This window comes from Lytechinus pictus, chromosome 7, assembly GCF_037042905.1.
Source record: "Lytechinus pictus isolate F3 Inbred chromosome 7, Lp3.0, whole genome shotgun sequence".
In the NCBI taxonomy this organism is placed as follows: domain Eukaryota; kingdom Metazoa; phylum Echinodermata; class Echinoidea; order Temnopleuroida; family Toxopneustidae; genus Lytechinus; species Lytechinus pictus.
The window spans coordinates 25665843-25690309 of record NC_087251.1 but is presented as its reverse complement, the minus strand read 5'-3'; the positions used below and the strand labels follow the sequence as shown (position 1 = coordinate 25690309).

The 24467-nt window shown below is 35.6% G+C and overlaps 1 protein-coding gene and 1 long non-coding RNA gene across 2 annotated transcripts; both read right to left on the bottom strand.

Annotated features, from left to right (window-relative positions):
* Window positions 1–1618: 1618 nt before the first annotated feature.
* LOC135154744 (uncharacterized) lies at window positions 1619–5854 on the bottom strand. Its single transcript, XR_010294142.1, has 2 exons — window positions 5742–5854; window positions 1619–2641 (listed from the first exon to the last, which is right to left on the bottom strand). It is a non-coding gene; the product is annotated as an uncharacterized LOC135154744 (long non-coding RNA).
* A 10510-nt stretch (window positions 5855–16364) lies between these two features.
* On the bottom strand, window positions 16365–23962 carry LOC129265353 (alpha-(1,6)-fucosyltransferase-like). Its single transcript, XM_054903357.2, has 5 exons — window positions 23725–23962; window positions 22508–22754; window positions 20950–21126; window positions 19857–20007; window positions 16365–19607 (listed from the first exon to the last, which is right to left on the bottom strand). The coding sequence occupies exons 1-5, from the start codon at window positions 23867–23869 to the stop codon at window positions 19272–19274; spliced, it is 1056 nt and encodes a 351-aa protein (XP_054759332.2). The 5' UTR covers window positions 23870–23962; the 3' UTR covers window positions 16365–19271.
* Window positions 23963–24467: the final 505 nt, after the last annotated feature.

The window sequence follows — 24467 nt, the reverse complement described above, 5'->3', positions numbered from 1 at the left end:
CAAAAAGAAGTGAAACCAGCAACATTTGAACATTTGTGGATAGCTAAATGCATTCGGCTCATGTACAAGTAATTTTAGTTCACTTTTCATTTTGCAAAGGGTGGGGGGGGGGCAATTTGTCAAGGAATATGAACGATCTGTTGCTGAATGGAATTCCTTGATGTGACAATCACATCTATCTTTTCATCTGATAAATCAGAATCTACACAAAGTATATTGGAAGGATAATAGGAAAAAATATTTGCATGACCAAGTGTGAAAGTCCCTGAAGCACAAGGGGGAGGGGTAGAAGAGAGAAATGGAGGGGGTCGAGGAAGTGAAAATAATACAGAAGGGTTGTCATAGAGAAAGGATATGGGATTATGAGAGATTGTTTGACAAGGAAGAACGACACTCATATGATAACTTGAATGTGACTGAGCTAGAGTTATTTTTTACATGAAGACCAGGGTTCCGCAACACAAAGGTTGGCGACTAATTGTATGCTTGAATTCACGAATGTAGTCGATGCAATCAATCATAAAAAGACGATGATTGCTAAGCTTTGTGTTACGGGCCTCAGCATCAATCTGGTGAGAAAATATATTTATTTAATGAGGTGAAGGAATACTGAAGTTTACAATGCAACATCCACAATGAACAGGAAAGGAGGTGAAATATGCAAGAGGGCATTTGAGATAACATGGGTGTGAGGAGTGGGGGATCAATTTGTTTCATTATTATTTAAATCAATTAAAGAATAAATTTGAAATTCATGACTTAGAAACATGAATGACTGGAAAATTCATGAAGGGGGATGAGAGGAAAGATCATCATATGGATGGAAGCGAGAAAATGGGACAATTTTAGTGGTTTGAGAAAGAAAGTTTGGGAAGATTCATACGGAGGAAAGGGTTGAAATAGTGAATGCAAACAGAGACAAGCAGAGAGAAGGGAGTAGAGGGACAGAGTGTAGAAATATTACTCAATATAGGAGGAATTACATGGATTAGTGATTGAAATAATAAATTAGAAGGGAGGGTGTGTGTGTGAGTAGTTTTTTTACGTACAAACCATTGTTTTTTTATTTTTGCCCAGTTTATCTCAGAACAAAATAGAACTAGGCATAAGCCAAGTGCAACACCAATTCCTGAGCAAAATGCATAAAGAAATTATACAAGCCATTGTCTATGAACCGTAAATGACTATACTATACACATTACTACACAAATATAAGCAACAATTAGCACTTTTAATGGCATGTGCATACTAATCTGCATATAACACCCCCTAGGAACTTCTGATATGGACAAATGTGGTATCTAAATGTGCACAAGACTTCAGGGAAAAAAATCTGAAAATCACAGTGGCCGCAATGCAATCACAAAAATATGGAGGAGTTGGGCTGAAATTAGTGGTTAATGCTGGCAGTACAGGCTTTGGAAAACAACAATACTTGTATCGTGTCTGTGAACTAATTTCTAATCATTCACATCAATCAAGGCTTGATGGTATCTTGGAGATCAAAAAGAAATTTATCTTTTTTTAATACAGATTAATGTGGCATGTTAAGATTTTAATAATAACTAGACAATATCACCGTCACCAAAAAGATAAAAACAAAAATACATTCTGGAAATGTAGGTGAAAAAACATTTAATCTTTGAAATGAAAAAAATAAAAGATTACATATTCATCATTAAAAGAAATTCCGCATCATTTTTTAAAAAGTATAGTCCAGCTCAAATCAACCAATCAGTACAAACTCATTTCATGTTCCCATTCAACCAGTTTATGTGTATTCCACTTTGCAAAGAAGAGAAAATTAGGCACAAAGAGAGTACAGTACTACAGTTGTGTGTGATCCTTTCTCATCAGGTAACACTCTCCTGTGAACAATGGATAACATTCCAATGTGAAATGATCCCACACAGTCCAATCCTTTTGCCTCACAATGGAGTAGTTGGACCGCACCATTGGTCTCTTATTTGAATCTAATATGCATTTTAAAAATCACTCCAAATTGTGACCCCCTTTCTCATTCGCAAACTCCTGCTCCTTGGAGTCATAACTAAAAAGCACATTGACTACATCAGTCACCTCTCTGAATCTAATCATGCTTTTTTAGATCACTACTTCCAACTGTACTTTCTTTCTCATTTGGTAAGTTCTGCTCCTCAAAGCCCAAATAAAAACCACATTGTCTGTGAAAGCTAATTTATGCTAACAAGTCACTACAAACTTTGAAGCTTGTATTTCCTTTATCATTTGTTAACTTCTGCTCTTCTGAGTCCTTATAGAGAAACTCATCAGCGACATCATAGGTCACCTATCTGAATCTGATCTTGATCTACCACTGTTACTTCTTGAGTCGCCCACAATGCCACTGCTTGTATCTTCGTTCTCATTTGTAAATGTTCCGGCTCGATCTACACTCCCAGTCTGAAGCATCTTAAGCTGTCTCTCTGCTCGCCGTACCACATATTCTATCCGCATTAGGTCAGTGCGGGGCATCTTGGCACCCTTCCTGAATTCGTACTGTATCTGAGCCTTCACGCCTGGTTTGTTTTCCGCCACCCGGAGGAAGGTTTTGTACAGCTGTAGGACTTGGAGCTGTAGCTTGCTGTGTCTGGCCATCATCTATTCTCTTTCAATATCCATTCTGTATGAAAAGGAAATCATAAGAAAAAAAGATCAGTCTACTTGTTTTTTAAACTAATGATAAGGTGACTATGCAGTGCAAATTGATCACTGTTCTAACTTTAATGCAGTCCTTCAAGTTTGATTCACTTGCTGCATGTTCCACTTATCCAAGTAGAATGTCATAATAATATACAGATATTGCCTACCTAGAGTTTTTAAATAATTACATTTCATTTCCCCGACGGAGTTATATTTTTCCCAAAGAATTATATTCTGCCCGAAGCGTGCAGCGCTAAGGGAAAAATATAGCTTAAACGGGGATAGTAAATTATTATTAAAAAGATAGACCAGGCAATATCTGTTGTATGATGTATTCTATGAAGATTTGTCATCAGATACTGCATACATTATCTGGTTCTATGATTATTAAACTCAAAATGCTTGCTGCAGCTCTGATCCATCTATGCCATAATAGAAAAAATTTGGAAAAATACAGCAAGCGCATTCTTCATGCCATCAGATAATGCATTCATCATCTGGCTCTAACATGGCATATTGACCTATCACTGATTTGAATCTACATAACCTACATGTATGTAATATACAATATCCTAGTCCTCAGAAGTGAACCCTGTAGGGTGAAAACATTTTTAATGCTTATAATCAGAAATTAAGTTAAATAAATTGTATGTATTTGGGCAATATCACAGTCAGTCATAAAAACTTTTAGATGCCAATTCTATTATTAAAATTCAGTTCAAGTAAGACATGGAAAAAGTGAATTTCAATATAAATAAACTTCTGAAGAAGATGGAGGACCATCGAAAATTCGAGTGAATAATAAAAACTTTATTGGCAATCAAAGCATTATCATCAGCACCATTTTGTTATTATACAGATATTGCCTACCTAGAGTTTGAATATAACATTTCCTCTCCCCGACGGAGTTATATTTTTCCCAAGGGATTATATTTTGCCTGAAGCACGCAGCGCTGAGGGAAAAATATAGCTTCGGAGGGGAGTTGAAATGTTATTTATTAAAACGATAGACCAGGCAATATCTGTTATATTATATAGTCTATGTGGATTCGCCATCAGACTATCAGAGATTGCATTTATCATCATTCTCGCTCTCTGATCAACCCGAAATTCTTGCTACAGCTCTGATCCATCTACGTCATAATAGAAAATATTTTGAAAATACATCAAGCGCGTTCTTCATGCAATCGACGCGTTAAAACTAGCGCGTACATCAAACTACCTGATTACGCAACTTGTAAGCACTGAGCAGCGAGTGACGTCACCTTAGTGAATATAACGCCGCAATTGACCATACAACGCAATTATATTTACTGAGGTGACATCAAAACCCAGAATATAACAAATGCGATCCTTGCAGCTATGGTCAAGTGATGGCGTATTGACCTATCACTGTTTCGAATCTACATAACCTATGTAATATATATATATTGTTGAAATTCTTTTTTGCCAGGTCTTACTTGAACTGAATTTTATCAATTTTACAACCCGCAGAATTGCAGAAATTATCTAGCAGTAGCGATAAAGAATTTGAGGATCGCTGCATGCTGGGCATTATGATATTTGCTAATATAGTGAGAGTTTTGGGGCTACCTTTTTCAATTGCCACCAATATTTTGCCTCAGTTGACAAAAATATGTTTTTTTTTATTTGAGCACTCATCTTCATGCTTGGTCTGCCTGTCTTGCCTTAAAGTAGCTTCATTCACTGGTGGTGCATACAAAAAGTTCCCAAGAAAATAATGAAAAGCAGATCATTAATTAATCAAATTTTGTATATATTGAGATAAAAGTGATATATCAAAGAATTGTTGGACTAGGGCCTATGTCTTTATGTGTTGTTAGAAAATCATTATTCAGCTCAGGTGATGGCCCATCAGTGGTTGCTAACTTCATCAATTCATTTCCCAAGACACAGAACGCTTTCTTATCAACATAATATTCGTTTTATATGTCAAAAAAAGTGGAACAATTTAAAGACATCAGAAATTCACCATCTTTAAATTGATTTAAGACAAAACTTACATCCGGTCCCTAAATTGAGAGATTTGCTTAGTTACACTAGCATGACTAGTACAGTTGTGCCTGGGTTGATTGGTTTGATGATTTATTTCCTGTTTCATTTGATATACAGTTGCCTTGATTCGTTTTTTTTTTGTTCCTTGTTAGATTTAGAGTTTGTATGCCATGTATGCCTGACAATAATATGGATATTTTTTTTTATCATTTAGGCCCTAGATCTTAATTAAATAGCTTTGACTTTGTCTAGTATAGACATAGACCAAAAGCTTCGGTCTCTGTTATGTTGGTTGTTCAGCTGAACTCCGTTGGCTTCACTCACCAAATACAGAGACCGAAGTTCTAGCGCGATCTGTACAGGGGACTCAATGGCCATATGTTTATGTACTTAAGATCGGATAAAACGGGGAAGTGAATTTGCGCGACAGCCGAGGTAAGTCACTGTTTTTTTTCCTTTTAACTTGATTTTTCTCCATTTTTTGGCAATTAATGCCAAGAGGGAATATTAATTTGCATTTTGGTCGCGTTAATTTTCAAAATTTTTATTCATTAAAGACAAAAATTGAAGAGCCCCGACGGGGGGATTTTGCATTGCAAGTCCCCTAATGGTGGCTGCACGCTAGCGAGCCGTCTGTGTACGAGGAGAAATTAAAAAAAAAAAAAAGTAAAAAAAACTCCTCGAAACAGACGGCTGCCAGCTGTCTAGTATAGACAGTGCACATGTCAAAAACACTGCTTACATAGTTGTTACCTCCATTGCATTGTTAAATTTTTGAAATTGTAATTTTGTATTTATCTTTGGAAATAAATGTTGAATTGAAATATTGAATTAATAAACTGAACTCGTACCACTCATCCTACGAACGAGGTAGGCCTACGTTGAATGACAGTTGTGTAATGTTGGGTTCAAACCACACGTGAATATGATCACATCGGGCTAGAGTAAAATTATCGGGTTCCGATTAATTATTTATAGATCTAATTGTAAATTTATACCGTATACCGGGTACCGGGTATATAATCATTAAAAATAAAATAAAACAAAGAAAAAAACCTACTCACCTACACTACACTAAAATCTCAATATCTAATGCCTAATCGAATCTGGAACGACCGCACAGCAGGTTCAGTGAATGCGACTAACCCCTACTAGCAACCTTAACCTAGCTAGCTATACATGTCCAAACGGAGGGGGGGGGGGGGGGGGGGGGACTCCAAACCAGTTCTTATAAAAGTTCATTTTATTTTGGCAATTAATAAAATATGCAAAGGAAGACAGATCGGTGATTTGGTTTGATATGGAATCCTCAGAGGAAAATCAATTGTAGGCCTAATAAATTATACGCAAAGCTTGAGAGTTGAGGCCCTATAAAAGTATAAGCAATCTAAATATGACGATTCGTAAAAATTGAGAGGCTTTGAAACAAAATAGAAAATCGCACATTTCATATGCCTAGCTGATTACATAAATAAAAAGAAGAAATATTCAGCTTTAACGCCCGGCTTTAACGAGATATTATAAAGACCAATACGTGGAACTATTGAAGGAACATCAAAACGCCCCGTATTTTCAATATACACTAAGCTTCGCATACGCTGCGCATATATATGTGCAGCCCTATTCCCCCCTATTCCGTCTTGACAGAAATGAATACACGTTTCTTGGAATTTTTGAAACAATTTCTGACATTTTACTATTGATGAAGATAGCCAACGTAGTTCAATGGAACAACCAATGTACAGAGACTGAAGCTTTAGTGGCTATTCGCCCTTGACTCGCAAATTTCAAAACTGAATGTCTACCGTATATTTTCAAGCCACTAAAAATTCACACTTCATAAATTAGCGGGAAGATTAGCTGAGGCAGCAAATCATCAGCAATAAGGTTTGAATTTAAAACTTATAGATTCAATTACATGCAGTTCTGCACACCGATCGACCTAGTTATTTTATTTAGGGACAGATACCCGGGGGGGGGGGGGCTGCCTATTTGGGTTGATACGCAAATGAATTTTTTCCCTTTCTTCTTTGAGTAAAGTTTTTGTTCCCCTCATTCAATTGAGACAAGTTTTTTTACACCTTTCAGATGATTTATCAGTGGACCAAGCTTTTTTTTTTCTTCTTTTCTATTTATTTATTTTTATTTTATTATTATTATTATTTTTTTTTTGGAGGGGGGAACTTCCACCCCCTGGATATCTAATGGTGCCAGTGCGTCCCTTAAACTGAATATTTTCTCTATTTTTAGGAATAGGAACGTCTGAAAGCAGCAGAATGGTCTTGAAGATAAGAGTGCTGCGATCCGCTGATAATCCTTAAAGAATCCCTGAATCCCATGCACGACCATGACTTCGTTGAAAAACTATACGAGACAAAGTAATGCAATTCCATTTTTCAAACATAATTGTATAACTGAATAAAGCAAAATGTATTATTTAAAAAAGCATAGATCAACATTGATAGGTATGAAATCAGCTTGCGTCTTCCATAGCGAGGCAGCAATTGGATTCAGAGCATCGCATCATTCATCTGCTAAAGAAAACAAATATTAAAAAATAGAAATATTTTATTCGCAATTCGGAACTGACCTTGCGCATGCCACTGTATCTGCGGTAAATTTTACTGGGTAATATATATCCACGATCGACTTGTCATGCTTACGCAGAAAATTGAAATGTTTTGATTGGCAGGTGCAATGTGTCCCTATGCTGGTTTATGCATGTCTTCATTCAGCCAATGAGATTGCAGATGGATCAGAATAGGGGAGGCGCCACTCTAGGCGGTGCTCGTGATTGGCGAAAAGTTTGCGCATGCCCCAGGTATGGTTCTTGGCCGGGTTCTTGGCGCAGTGCGTTACTTGTACTAATATTTTGTAAGTTGTCTGAGGCAGGGGCCGCGGAACGGTTTTCAAAGTGGGGGGCTGAGCCAAAAGTGGGGGGGGGGGGGCTGAGCATGCTAAAAATCACAATCATAATATGGTAATTTTTACGTTTTTGTACACGGTTTTGGAAAAAAAGTGGGGAGGGGGGGCTGAAGCCCCCCCCCCCAGCCCCCCCGGTTCCGCGGCCCCTGTGAGGCAGTATACTATATAAGCAACCCATGATTGACTGATTGATTGATTGATTGGTTGGTTGGTTGGTTGATTGATTGATTGATTGATTGATTGACTGCCTGGTATTGCATTATCCGTGTTTTGATGGTTTTGTGCATGCGTTATGCAGGCCATGGACCCGTCTTATACAAAGAGTTAGATCCGATCAATCGCAACTATATTATGGCCATCATGCAGCAACATCAACATCTAAAATACATTTTTGTACAGTTTGCAATGGTTTGTTCAAAATATATTCTAGAAATGACGTATGTTCATACATTCACTGTTTCTCTCTGTTTTAAAATGACATTGAGCAAATTTCCTGAGGAGTCAATTATGACCTTGATGGATTTCTATATACTCGAGACTGATCGGATCAATCGTAATTATAAGACGGGGCCCCTGCCCATGATAATGCTTTATTTCAACCAATCACTACATGGTGGGATCGAGGCGCCACGCAACGCGGTGCTCGTGATTGGCGAAAAGTTTGCACATGCCCGAGTCTCCGCCACTGCAGCTCGGAGATTGCAATGAAAAGAGCAGCAATCAGCAAATGTATACTAGTAATGCTCATTGGGGATCGATTCCCTCCGGCCCCCTGAGGGGTAATTAAGGCAGAAAAGGGTACCCAATATCAAAGATTTTCTTCCCCAAAAAAAGATGCGTATAACAAGCAAAATAATATTTTAAAATGTCATTACTCAAAAAATAAAGGTAGTTTGGATGCCAGATCATGATAAATTGACAAGTCAAAGAAGTTTGAGGATTTTCCACGAAAATGTGACATTATTACAGCGACACATCCGCATGCCAATACAATGCGATTCCATTGATTCGAGACGATCTTGGCCGGGTGTGGGCGCATATTGTATGAGTCCATCAAAGTGCAAGCCTTTAGCAGCACCGCAATATACTTGGAACGAAATACACGGGCGGTGATCTTGGGAGGGGGAGGGGGGTTGTGGTCACTGTAAAACTCATTTTTTGAATCACTAATATGCTCCCCCTTTTACCCATTCAAGGGAAATTGCCCTCTTATAAACGTGTTCAGTGCCCCTTTCATCTTATTCAGTGTGCCCGGCCGGGCCATCTCTTATTTTAAGTGCACATTCTCGTATCGGATAAGTTGCTCTTCTGAAACCGCCCTTGCCTGATCAGAGCCAGTTTTCCTTATTTAGCGTTCTGCAAGTGCATTTTTAATTGAATAATCCCTTTCAAAATAAGTATTAATTGCCCATTTATTGAAATCTGTCTTGTGCAATGTGCCCCTTTTCACCTCTGATCTAGTGCTCCCATTAATATGCCCTTGGTTACTTTAATGTCCCATTTCTTGTCTAGTTTGATAAAAAGAATTGTCAGGTCTGTTGATTTAAGATAATTGCAATTAGCGCACTTTCCTTTTCGAAACGGGGGGGGGGGGGGGGTTGGGTGGAGGTGGGCAGGAGGCACTTGGCCCCCCCCCCAGAATTCCCATGGGGACTTTTTTTCAAAATGAAATGTGCCCTATGTGAGGAAACATTTTTTTAAAATCTGCTCATATTCGTCCTTGAAGTCGATTATCTTTGTTATGTATTTCATATTGTAAAATATTTCCTTTTTTTTAATTCATTGTCGCCCCTGAAGAGAAACTTATAAGGTACAGAGAAAACAAAACTTTGTGAATTCTTCATGAATTCTTTAACGAACTATTTACACCCAAAATGGGCATTTGTCTTGTTACATTACAGTGCCTTCCGATAGGCAAAAATGGCCCCTCTCCATTTTTTCCGTGTTAACATCGGGCACGTTCTCAAGCGATAAAAAGTGTCTTTTGTAAGAAAATTTTCAACAATCACTTTCACTCAATAAAGTAACATTATTTCAAGGGGAAGAAATCTAAACCGTTTTAACGCACTACAAAAATGTGCGCCAAAATAGACCCCCCCCCAAAAAAAAAAGCAAGTATTTCGATTTACAATTTCAACATTTTATATTCAATAAGAAATCCCTTAAAATAAATGAAATGGCTTTATACTCAACTTACATAGCTACGAAACAAACAGCTACTTCAGGCAGAAACGTAATCTGATGTAGAAAAACCTTGCTTGCATCCAGTTCTCCTTTTGACGTATTTGTCCATTTTCGGCTTTTCTCCCACCCCAAAACGAAAATACGCTCCACTGCCCCTGATACCACATGCTATGAGTTTCATGAACTTTGAATATTAATGCTTTCTATCCTTTAGAGAACGGGATGTATGCTATTTTCGTTAATTTTCTGTTTTAAGATAGTGCCATTTCACTTTTCCCTTTAACCCTCAACTTTCCGCTTCGCTCCTCCATCCCTAACATTGCCTAACGGAATCTATAGTGCCATCGACTTGTTGACATAATTTATCTCGCCTTGTCGACTTATAATAACTTTATTATTTCAGCATGACTGGATATGTTATTAGTCGACATATATTCAACCTTTTAAAGGTTGTATGTCAATATGGTTATCTCGGTAAGTCCAAGTTGATAAATAAATATAAATACAGATTTGTAAATGTTTACATTGAAATAAATAACAAAACCACAATATCTAGAATGGATTTACATGATTAAATACAATTATGGAACATAAAGATAATTAAAAATAAAAGAGAAGGCAGGTAAAAAAGATGTATGACATTGTCAACATGGTGAGTGAGATACGTTATCTCGCCACGTCGACATACAAAAAGTTGTATGTCACCATGGCAAGATACGTTATCTCGCTATTGTTGACATATGATAAGTGATATGTCGGCATGGCGAGCTACGTTAACTCGCCAATTCGTCCATTTCTTTTCTTATCATTAAAATAAATTTTCCCACATTTCAGCATCTCCAAATTCACACGCCATCCTGCAAATTATTTCAAGCCATCGCCATAACTACCTCTCACACAAGAACAATAATACCAAATAGATAATGTTTTGATTCATCTCATTTTATTCGTTTTTATCACCGATTGAATACACACATCTTTGTGTGCTATCTACAGTGATTTTTACCGCATCATAATTTCTTGCAATAAACCTTCAAACACATCGGCGTAGCATGATTTCAAGGGTTTCTTCATTCGAAGTGGTAAACGACAAGAATAATGAAAGTTTATTTTAAAAAATGAACAACCAGGCAGTTCAGGTGACAATCTTTTTTTAAATCTAAGAGTTGGGGTGGGGATACATGATCCAATGTCACCCCTCCCTCTATACAGTGCGTCCCAGAAAAAACGAAACCGAGATTAAGCGACGATTTATCATAACTTATTTACAAATACAATAGACAAATGACCTACCAATGTAAAGCTTAGAATCTCTTCTTTCATCTGAAATTACTTAGATTATTCCTCATTCACGCATGAGTGAGCAAAAACAATTTGAAGAAAGGATACCAAAAACTCATTTGGCGGGGGGTATCTGAATTTCAAAAAGAAAATCACATGCCTAAAAAGTTCAATATCTGCTCTTTTATTTGATACCTTAATCACAGAGAATGGTCAAGAAGTAAAAAAGTTATGTTCCCTCGAAACAATGCTTGTATTTCCATAATTTCATTAAATAAACGTGTTTTCACCGGTTTCCCACAGAAGCTATCGCATGGTGAACAAAAGACTTAATGCATGGCTGATCGTCAACAAAACGGAGTGTCGAGTGAGTTTGAACGCTAGCCTGTAAAACCTCTTCATTTTATGAAATTATTGAAATTCAAGCCTTATTTCAAATAACCATAACTTTGTTATTTCTTGACCATTTTCTTTTAATGAGGTATCAAATTAAAGAACAGATATTGAACTTTTTACAAATGTGGTTTTCTTTTTGAAACCCAGATACAGCCCGCCAAATGACTTTTTGGTATCCCCTCTTCAAATTGTTTTTGCTCACTCATGCGTGAATGAGAAATAATCTAAGTAATTTCAGATGAAAGAGGAGATTCTAAGCTTTACAATGGTAGGTCATTTGTCTATTGTATTTATGATTAAGTTATGATAAATCGACGCTTAATCTCGGTTTCGTTTTTTCTGGGACGCACTGTATATTTCCTTATCCCTTGCTATACCACTGGCATCATATATGTAATGATAAAAATATTAATATTAATACATATATTGTCCAACTACAGGAATCAAAGTTATCATCCCAAATGAACTACTTGGCATTGCTTATCATATTATCACGCTGAAATTTTTTTTCACCAACTTTCTTCAATTTCAAGTACTTTCATAATTGAGATTACTGAAAATTAAACACAATAAAGGGTTTCCTCAGATTATTAAACCCAAAATAAATCACTGAAAGTTAAGTGATTAAATTGTATCATAAGCTACCAATGGGAGTTGACAAAAACATAAAAACAAAGAAACAATAGCTGAAGGGTTCTTAAAAAAAAAGACTAACTATGGATAAATATAAAAGGAGAAAAAATATATAGCAAAGAAAATATAGCAAACAAAGGGGGTAAAAGAGAAATATACTTTCATAACATGAAACTGACCGGCACTGCATAAAAATATCCAGCTAATAAATACTGATAATTAAACTTGTACAGATGTGGTAATACATGTACCTTAAAGAATAACATAATTGTACATATAACAACAAACATGATATGGCACAATGCATCTTTTTTAATTCAACAAATAAAAGGTATTGCACATTAAAATGTGCAACAAATACATTGATACTCTAGTTAATATTAACAAATACCCTACAACCTTACAGTCAAGCCTGCCCCAGACAAATTTATGTTTAATAGAGATGTAGTTGATACAAAAGTTGAAAAATAACAAATGTCTTACCGTCAAGCATGCCCCTTTAACAAGTTATCTCTAACAATGATCCCAAAATATCTAAATTTAAGGCCTGCACTAACTGAAGTTGAACATAAACTTGGACATAAAATGTTACATTTGCATTTAAGAAATCTTTGCATATATAAATTACATATACAGTATTCTACTTCAGAATACAATTTTCCTTTAATTTCTGTGAAATTATAAGGATATGGCAATGCAAAATATTGATCTCAAAAGAATGGTACATATCATTCAGATTACTCTACACAAGATGTGCCCTACTTGGGCAGTCATGAATGATCACACATGCTAAATACGAAATGCACAATCGTACTTATGCATTGATCTAAATTCAACATTCAGTGTAAAAGAAAATTAATTTTATCTAATGCTATTGCTAAGCTTCAAGCCTTGGCATAAGACCAAGTTCAAATATCACAAGTGGCTTTTTTGAAAATTTGATAGCAGAAAGTTTAAAAAAATATATACCCCCTTGAAATAAAGCATAAATTTTGACCATGATCAAAGATTCAAAGCTCCTTTAGCAAGAGAGCAGTTATATTGCCATGCCATGCACCTGTAATCACAAGCTGGACATGAAGAAGGAAGCCGTTTGAAGTTAAATCTGCTGTTATTGCTTTATGTTCATGAAATCATGTTTGCGATAATTATTCTTGTCAAAAACAACAAGGACATGAACAGAAAATATGACAAAGAAGTACTTCTAAATTTGAAATATCTTTCACAACTTCATTATTTACTTGTGTTAGGTAGCACCACCCATTCAAAACAACAGTGTAAGGGAACTTCAGAATCAGAAACTGTAATTCAACTCAAATTAATGTAATTTAACTTATTACATTTCCATATCAAAACACTTTGTGAATGCTGAAAGTACACCTCAGTTTCCGATTTCATTTTATACAAGTGTTTAAAAAGTACATAAAAATATGGCAGAATTAAAGAGGTACATGATTATCCTCTATTTATACTATATAGAAATACTTGTCAAATCAGAACATGATAACATGTATACAGATTTTAATGACTTTTACTCCATCTTCTCCATTTTGTAACGAACTACACCCAAAACCGAATCCTGACCTAAAATAATACAAAAAGTACTTGTTCTTTGCAAAAAGAAAATATACCACAAATTTTCTTTATCAAAATTGTACATGCATAAACACATACACGGCAAACATAAGTCTTAGATTAACAAGTATATGAATATTCTTGGATGTTCTTTATAAAGAAAAATGCCTTGTTAGGGTTTGATATTAATACCAGCAAACATTTCAAGGAGAGAAAAATCACTTTCTTTTGGTGACTTAAAGCTAAAATTTTCTAACTTTATGCAATGTCTTGAACTGGTACTTTAATACAAACCAGCAAAACAAATATCATAATAAGTGTTATATATCTATTCAGAATAAATACATTTTGGACTGTAGCAGACAAGGTAATATGCATAGGAATTGAAAACCTTGTCAAAATGGCTGAACTTGAAAAGAAGTTCAAATTATCTCTTAGTGTCTATTAATTATAGTCAATGATCATTATATTGGTTAATCATAAAAATTCTTCCACCATGATCATTTCTGGATTTCAGTATCACCCATGATTAAGAAGCTAAATCTTGGAATAAATTGAAGAAAATAGAGCTTTATTTCTTGTGGTAGATATACAAATACCTTTATATATTAATTTCATTACACAAAATAGATTATACAGAGTTGATAAATGTTTTCATGTTGTACAATTTAAAAGAAATCATGATTGGCTTATTCAGAGACTTTTTACCATTGATTAAAATTTGTACATATCATATAACTATGAGCCAAATCCTTTAAAGCTCACTTATTAAAACCATGGAAAACATGATTTCACACTTATTTTTCTGCATTCTTAATTTACAATGCGGCAATAATATTCTTGGTACATTGGAACGTCTTTAAATGGTTTTCATATATATTACCCTGGTCATCAGATTCTAGCTTGACTGCATACAATGTGTGCATTTTTTCTAGTATGAGTTTTTAGGCATACTACATTGGCATTCACATTCTATCCTGGGTGGAGAGCGACAAAGTGTGGAGTGATGCCTTGCCAAAGGACGCTGGGTGTGTTTTAAACACAACACCCTCTGATTTCAGAGTGTCAGAGTTAGATCCGCTACTCTATGATGCTTCCAACTTAATCTCTCAGGTATGCATCTATTGGTAAACACTTCCAATACAATGTGCATGCAGAGATGCTGTGGTCTAGTGGAAATGTATTCAAACTATGAATAATGAGGTTCAAATCCCACCGTGGAAGTAATGTTCCTTGGCAATGGAAATGACTTACTACATCTACCAAACCAGGGAATTCATTCCTTGAAATGCCAAAGTGCTTAACTGGGTCATTAATTGTGGAATGTCAGGAGTGTCACATCTGACAACCACGACCCCTTTAGCAGATTCCACTGTCATCAATCATACCATGACATACACAAACTGTTAATCCAATCAAACAATTTGATTTTCAAGAGATTATGCAGCATCATATATATATATATATAGAATTCTTTTAATAGATTTTGAATTTCTTACAGGACACATATCAGAAAGTCACCTCCTAACTCATGGAGGTAGACATTTAAATCTGTTCCTTTTAAAGGTCAAGTCCACCCCAGAAAATTGTTGATTTGAATCGATAGAGAAAAATCAAACAAACATAACGCTGCAAATTTCATCGAAATCGGATGTAAAATAAGAAAGTTATGACATTTCAAAGTTTTCGCTTATTTTTCACAAAACAGTTAAATGCACAACTCAGCGATATGCAAATGAGAGAGTCGATGATGTCCATCACTCACTATTTCTTTTGTTTTTTATTGTTTGAATAACACAATATTTCAATTTTTACAGATTTGACAATAAGGACTTACTTAACTTAAGCATAAACTGTTATAATAATGGAAATTCCACATGTTCAGGGAGAAATAAAACTTTGTTTCACTTGACAAGGAGGAGAAAATTAGAATATTTCATATTTCATTTAATAAAATACAAAAGAAACAGTGAGTGGGTGACGTCATCAGTCTGCCAATTTGCAGACCGACCAGGATGTGCATATAACTGTTTTGTGAAATTAAGCGAAACTTTAAAATGTCGTAACTTTCTTATTTCACATCCGATTTTGATGAAATTTTCAATGTTTTGCTTGTTGGATTTTTCTCCTTTTTTTTCAAATCAACTTTTTGTTGGGGTGGACTTGTCCTTTAAGTTTAAAAATACATAGGCTAATATTCATTAAAGAATATACTAGTATGTGAAAGCCTGGTTTTCTATGAGTACATAGTTTTATAATTTAATAGGGCAATCATGAACATCAACCTTTAGTGGAATATAGAAAATTATTTCAGAATGACATGATTCACATTAGTTCATTTACATGTAGTTCAATATTACAGTAGGCCTAACACTATTATGTCAATGCAATAAGAGATCCACTTGATGTTTGATGCACATGAATATATATGCACCAAATAGAATTTTAGACTTTGCTTAGTTTAAGAGCAAAAGTGTGAGGTAAAAACATGCTTCAAGCAAAAACATCATATAATATTGATCATAACAATAATATTTTGATTGTATATAGTGCTTACTCACCATATACTCCCATTTAGAATGTACTCTAAGATATACACAATTTATATCAGATCAAATTTAATCAATTTGATCACAATGATACACTGGAATTACATGTACACCATTTTGAATAGTTTATTCTCTCATTTTTTTCATCCAAGTAAACAAAAAAGCATATTTCACTTTGCAATCCCAAATTATTTACAATACAGATAATTAATCAAATACATGTACATGACAAGATGCAACCCCAAAACTTATGACCACCACATGAAATAGTACATAAAACGCCTATATATAATATTCTGTTAAAGACTTTCTGCAATAAACTTTGATAATGTAGTACAAAATTTAGTATTCACATATCATTTTCAAAATGAAATTTAATTTACAAACTTATTTTACAGTTATAATCAATAGAAAATTAGGCACTATCTCTTACATTTACACATGATTCCCAACATAAATAATACTGAAAATTTCTTCCCAATATTGATATACTTTACATTCTAAAACCACAAACCTGACAAAGTAATGACACTTAATATTCCATCAAAGTGATGAAATTATATGTTTATCATAATTCAACCAAGTTGTGGAAGATCTACTACCTTACAACATGGAATAAAATTATTACAAGGAATAAATGATGCATTCATTTTAAGCTGAGATGTCATTATAAATCTGTTCAATCAAAGTGAGATGAGAATCTGATGTGTTCCTTTCAATGTGAGATGTCATTCTGAGATGTTTTAAGTTTATATTGAGTAAACAACATTGAGTATTATTAATTGGAAAAATTGTATGAATAAGATACACACTGAGATATTCATTTCTAAGAAAAAGGGGAATCTGAGGTGTTCCTGTAAATGAGAGATGATATTCTGAGATGTTTTGAGTTTAAAATGAGTAAATAACATTATATATTATATATATATATATATATAATCCCGAAAGTGTGTGAATGAGAAATAAACTGATATATTAATTTCCCAGTGAAATGTGAATCCGAGGTATTCCTTCAACAGCGAGATGACATTCTGAGATGTTTTAAGTTTGAAATGAGTAAATGACATTCCATCTTAATAGACAAATTGTGTGAATGTGATATACACTGAGATATTCATTTCTCATAAAATGTGAATATGAGGTTTCCTTTACAAGCGAGATGATATCATGAGATGATTTTAAGTTTGAAATGAGTGACGTTCCATCTTAATAGACAAATTGTATGAACAAGATGTGAATCAAAGTAAAATGACATTCTGAGATCAAGTCGACAATGTATCGATGACAGAGCAATCTTATGTTTATGACTTAAAATGCAAATATACAACCTCAATAAATCTCAATCTTTATACTCCAAAGATTGCTGTAGGGAACAATTCACCAGGGAACAATTACTAGAAATAACACTATATGGCATGGTTATAATAGCTGCACTTTCTTTTCTCTCACAGAGACCCACATTCTGAAATCAAGTTTTGCCAAGCAAGGGTCTGCTAATCTTGGCTAGAATTATGGAAGGCCAAATATGAAACAACTTTTCTTTACTCTTTATATTTAATTTGTTTTCTCTTTTCCTATTCCATGTGTCATTATAGAAGAACATTAAAGTAATTACAATTTGCAAATTTCAGCTGTTTGAAATGTTGAAGATCAACTGCAAAATATTTGTGCCACATTTGGCTTTCCATAATCAAACCAAAGGGCCACTAAGTGTAACAATATTCAACTCGAGTTGGACATATTAAATCTGCTCTACCTTACCCATAAAAAGAAACACATTTTATAATAGTAGTTAGAAAAATAACATCTAATTCCATAAATTTCCCAACAATATTAGAGAATTCAGAAATGCAGCTAAAATTGTTGTTAAAATGGCAAGTGACATGATACGTAGCTTTCTCGAATCAACTTTGCACACATGATTTATACCTAGGACAAGGCCAGAAAAATTTGGCCTCTAAACTGGCTTCGACTTAATCCCTTGAAATATTGTGAACTATTTATTACTTTAAGATTAAATCATCAAGCATAGATGGATCCAGGGGGGTCAGTCAGGTGGGATAATAAACAAATTTCAGCACATCGATCACATCACTATTTTTTCATTTAGTTACCCATCTTGCTCATGGTTACAAAAAGTGATTGGAATGTAAAACTTTCATGTCTGAGAGTAAAAAATTTGCAGCTTATGCTTTGTCCTCACATTGTTTATTCAAATACGCATTCTGTTCACAATTAACAAAACAATGGTCAGAATGCTCACTTTCAGGTTTAAATAAATGAAATATCCAAAAATTTGAGCTCGCATTTTGTGCTCACATTATTCATTAAGGCTTTAGTTAGTTGACACATAACTTGTTTACATAAACAAAGTTAAAATGTACTTATAAGTGTTAGGACTACACCTCCCCCCCAAAAAATGGCTTTATATGCTGATCAGGGAACAAGTGGATGAAAATATTTTTCTATCCCCCCCATTGGCGAAAGCTGGATCTGCCCCTGATCAAGTATCACATTTTATTTACTTCATGTGAGACATATTATTATTATTGTTCTTCATGATCATCAAACTTTTCTGTGTTTATTCCAATTCAGTAGTCTTGATGTTTCGATCTTCCACAGCTACTTGGTTTAAAATATCCTATCAAAGAAGGTTCTGTTGTCTTCCTTGGACAAAGTTCAAATTCTGAAGCTAGAGCAGCACTATTGCTTTGTGGTCTAGTATTATTCTTCATCACTGTGTTCCAAATAGAAATGATTAGTTTGCTGTCAGTCCCCTACATGCTTTCTGGCAAGTATACATAAGCCTTCCTTAGACAAGGGTTGAATAAACCACCACACTTCTATTGCCTCACTCGTGAAGAGTCGTGATATCTACAAATGGAGAACTATTCAGAATCCAATGTCAAACTGGTATGACTCAGATAGTCCTTGCTTCCTTTTAGACGAGAATCAAATGGTTACTACAGCCTATATAAAATCCATTATATCTGAATTACATTAATAAAAAACAAACACAGACTTGCTGACAGACAGACAAGTGACTTTGGGTTATAAGTGGAAGTTCTCTGCCTCTGGGTAGGTAGGCATCTTGGCAATGTCTGTTTTATCTTCAACTTTATACGACGGATACAGGCCGCCTCGTCTGCCCGCTAACCTGTGGTTTGTACCTTTTGAATAGCCATCCCAATGGTTGCCAGCCACACCTATAGTGTCTCCGGGCAGCATTTCTATCTCATCGGTCCCACTACGTGGCTTGTGCTCATACAGTACAGATTGCAAATGGGCATTCTGCCCACCATAGTAATAGATATCATCAAGCGAACGGAAGTAGGCAGCAGCATCCTCATGTATGTACTGCATCATCTCATATGCAACTCTACATACCTGTTTTGAGCAGGAGAAAAACAAAGGGAGGGAAAAAACCATGCATTATTACGAATGAATCATAAACGAGCTTTTGAACATGAGTGTGTCCTGTCTCATTAGCATCGGGCAAAAACTGAGGAAGCAGTTGGAGCTGCAAGATTTGCAACAGAATGACCAACATACTGCCCACACATGCCTACCAAACAAACATTGATTCCTACATAATCACTTCAAACTTTGTTTGTCCAAGGTATAAAATTTACTTACCTGTGATGAAAAGGTGCAGACAAGAAAATCAGAACGTGACAAGAAATAAATATCAACAATGACACCCCGTAAGGAATCCTCCGAGTATCTTGAAGAAAGGCCAGCGGATTTAGATATTGCATTATCGCTAACAAAGACATAATTTGGGTATCTGAAAAAGAACAAAATATCAACAAATTATAAATGCAGTCAAACAAAACTTCATCAGAATATATAATTCACACGAAATATATTAACAGAAAACAAATAACAAGTGTGTATGGTGTGACTGATATGACAAATTAAACTATTAGCTTAATGATACCAATGTGAGAATTGGAATTCTCATTTGATGTTTAATGAGGAAAGGGTTTTGGAAAGGGTGGTGCCAAGCGTCATCGCAAGGTTCTACGAGACAACATCCAAGGTATCACGAAAACAATAAAAAAGTATGAAATAATAATTTTAAAATTTTTAACAAATCATAAAATGCATATGCCTACAGTTATGGAGTTTTTAAAATGAGATCATTTCAAATCTAAAATAAGTCAATCTTAAAACTGACAGTGTGGTCTCTAAATCTCCCCTAGGAGAGATAATCCAGTGTCACAGATATGTTGGGAATACTCGGATGGGACTACAGAAAATAGAAGAAAAAAAACCCTCAGCCTCATTAGACTTTATAAGATGACATAGAGAGAACTCCACCTAGATCCACTCAAATATGTCTCACATAAAGTAACTAGATCAGGGACCCTCCCGTGATGAACAACACTGAGTCAATTCTACCTTCATATCCACAATACAGCTGGCAAACTCATTCTTCCAATACACAATAACCCACTGGAACAAACTCACTAGAGAAATTGACATTCCCCATCGAAACTAAATTACAAAGGCCCTCTCAACTCCCCCATAAAAACCCCTCAAAGAATAATACTTAAACTCTCATCCTACCTGAGAAAGCTTTCCTGGTAGAGGACTTCAGAGAAAATGACTAACCTTATTAAAAATAATAGTTGTAAGCTGGCCATATCTAATTTTAAATGACTAATGGATGACATCATATTTGTTAATCTTTGATTATTTCTACTCGGAAAGATCCAATACTCACTTTCTCTGTGCCTCTGTGAGTAGACTAGCATCGTCTGTCGCCAGGTAAATTTTTCTGACAGGCACTTCTTGTTTCCTCTCAAGTCTTTGATAATATTCTTCCGCATGAAACATATACTCCTCTATTCCATGAAATGCCGCTTCGGTCCCAACTTTGTCTGTACGTCGTACATGTAAGCTATAATAAAAAGAAAATGAAAATAGATTAGGAATATAAGGAAAAAAGGAATCATGGTAAATGGTACTGGATAGCTTATTAAGGAAAAGGAAATTGAAAGACAATTCAGTAACATGCCAAAAAAACTTGTTGAACCAAAATAATATAGAATAGGCCTACATGTGATATACATTGGAATGTTTAATATGATTATTTAACAAAAAAATGAAAATGAAGAATTTGAGTAATTTGAAATATTCCATCAAGAATCCAAAAGAGTAAACATCATTGTTCATTAAAATGTATAAGGCTCTAATGACTTGCACTCATCTTAACTGTAAAAGCTAATTTTTAAGGAAGGTTTTATTCTGTTTGCCACTGGTTCATGAGCTTGCAATCACTTACATCAACACCAAACTTGAAACTTGAAATATTTCCAATCCCTGGGGGTTGGTGTTGGTGAATGGGGAAATAACAAGTAATAATAATACTAATCGTCAGTTTTTATATAGCGCATAATACATAATAAATATGTCTCTATGCGCCTCAGAAAATAAAGGAAAGAAAAGGATGTGTTGGTGAGTTCACTTTGTTGAGTTAATGTACGCTTTGAACAAGTGGGTTTTAAGGGCCCTTTTTAATTTGTCAACTGAATCAATTGTTTTCAGGGAATTTGTTCCATAAAACAGAGGCTACATGAGCAAATGAACGTTCACCATATGTTTTTGTTGATATTGGAGGAACGATTGATAAATTCTTACTTTGTGAACGTAGATGATGTGTTGGCTTAAAGACAGTAACTAAATAATTCAAGTATGAAGGAGCAAATCCATAGACACATTGATATACTAGGAACAAAATTTTAAATTGGATTTGAAACTGGACTGGTAACCAATGTAAATGCTATAAGACAGGGGTTATGTTGACATAGATCGTCAACACCAGCTGTAATAATAATAATAATAATAAATGGCATTTATATAAGGCCACCTATCTAGAAATAAACATTTCTGAGGTGCATCATGTTATCACCCCAGCTTTAGCTCAAGAAGCCTTCCAGCACTCTGCGCATTCAAGGAAGTAATCCTGCTGGGTACCCATTCATCTCACCTGGGTTGAGTGCAGCACAATGTGGGTAAATTTCTTGCTGAAAAAAAACACGCCTTGGCTGGGACTCGAACCCATGTCCCTCTGATTGAAAGACGAGATTTGTACCACTCTACCACAATGCCCCCACTCTGCTCTGTTCAGCAGACAACATTCAACACCAGCACTCAACATGAACTGCCAGAAATAGGTCGTATTTTCTGAGAACAATCCCAACACTAGTTGAAATCACCCATGCGGTTGTCATTTCACCAATGCGCAAGCCTGCCTTTTACACCTCCCTCATTTAACTCACCCGACAATTGGATTAGTAAATCCAAGAGCTTCTTTCATCTTGTCAATATCCTCCTGTAGGGCAGGTTGTGGTCTCTGGATGTATGTCATTATCTGTCCAACCCACCAAACAATCGGGTGACCATGTAGCCTTAAAAGCCTCTGAGAGATATCCTCAGGGATGGCCAAGGGAAGAAAGTCTGGACGAGGGTGAAGGCCATCCACAATGGGGAGATCTACCACTTGAACATTTTCAATACGGCTAGCATCTGAAAAGAGATCAGGAGATTGCATTTGATGAACGAAAAAAAAATTAAGGTTACTTTGAATGTGAAAGGGGGGGGGTTCTCTTTCTATCTGTAACTGTATGAAATAGCCGAAGCTGGTTGATTTGAGCATTCCTAAAGCAAAATAATTGAATGTCAATCAGTGAAAATACATACAACTTGCATTATTGTGCTTTATAGCTTAATATAAGCATTTGACATGTCAATTTCATCTTTGGCTTTGGATGGGGTCTTTAAGGATCACATCTGGTAGCCTCCTCTATGAGTTTGACGCTCCCCAAAGTCTACATACCTTTACGCAAGCATTCAGAAGAAAGACATTATTTGAAGGTGTGCCAATGACAGGTGTGCACATAACAATGCTGAAAGTATTTTTTTTCACAACATACATACCTCAATGAGTTAAAGGGGAGGTTCAACCTGAAAAAAACTTTGTTGTAAAAATAGCAGAAAAAATAATAAAAAATATTGATGAAGATTTCAGGAAAATCCATTAAAGATAAAAAAGTTATCAGAATTTTAAGTTTTGACGCCATAAATGAGCAGCTGCCCCATATGTTATATAATATAAAATGCATGAATTTCAATTTTTTAATAGTTCCTGATGACTTAGTTTTGTTTTCTTTTTATGAACAGGTGTGAAATGATAGAGGCACAATTAAAATTTGTAATATAAAAATGCTGTTAAAACATAAGTGTGCCCCCCCCCCCTTTTAGAAAGTGAAGACCTTTTTTTTTGGGGGGGGGGGCTTGTCAAACTTTTTCATGGGCGAAATGTCCTTAATTTTTGGTTAAAAACCTTTTTTCTTCTTCTGTTTTTGTCCTCTTTTGGAAAATCCTGGATCCGCCCCTGACTGAAGGTACAATAAAACTATTTGCAATTTCTTGAGGAAATGCTTTTCACTAATTTTTTTCAAAATTATATGAAATATGAGAAAGTCAGGGCACCTACCTCCCCATCTTCCTGTTGAATCTCCTGTCCGATCAAGGCAGTTCTCACTGAGAGGCAGGAAGAACTTCTCCCATCCCTCCCTGGCATACCTCCAACCCTTGGAGTCCAGGATGAGTGTCCTCTGGGTGGCATAGGCTACTATCATGCAGTAGGCCACATGGTGAACTTGGCATCCATAGCCGCAGCCTTTGTTGAGGTTGCATACAAGCTTCTTGGCCTTGCTGCAGTCTTTAGGGTTCTGGAGAAAAGAGCAAAAGGAAACATAATACTTAAATCATAGTATGTATATTCTTTCTGCTGGTCATTCGGGTTCTGATAAAACAAATTGAAGCAGAGAAGAAATCATTAGACTGACGTCAATCAGGGGCCGCGGAACGGTTTTCAAAGTAGGGAGGGGGGGCTGACCATGCAAAAAATCACAATCATATGTTCATTTTTACGTTTTTGCACACGGTTTTGGAAAAAAGTGGGGAGCTGAAGCTCCCTCCAGGCCCCCCCCCCCCCCCCCCCCCCCCCCCGCTTCTGCAGCCCCTGTCAAGGTATGATTGGTTGAATTAATACTGCATTCTTTCAGCTGGCTTTTAAGGATCTGAGGAACTGGCAGACTTGCCATGGAACGTTTGTTTGAATTCATATTAAATAATCTTTCTGCCAGTCCTCACACATATGAGGTAATAAAACAGATCACAAAGACATAACAGACTAAAGTCGCACTATGGATGGTTGGATTAATACACAATTTT

Coding starts and splice junctions, on each gene's coding strand:
- LOC129265353 (XM_054903357.2), bottom strand. CDS start 23,869: ATGATAGTAGCCTATGCCACCCAGAGGACACTCATCCTGGACTCCAAG. Junction 21,127..22,507: donor TTTACTAATCCAATTGTCGG/GTGAGTTAAATG, acceptor TTTTTATTATAG/CTTACATGTACGACGTACAG. Junction 19,608..19,856: donor TCTGCACCTTTTCATCACAG/GTAAGTAAATTT, acceptor TGCTCAAAACAG/GTATGTAGAGTTGCATATGA.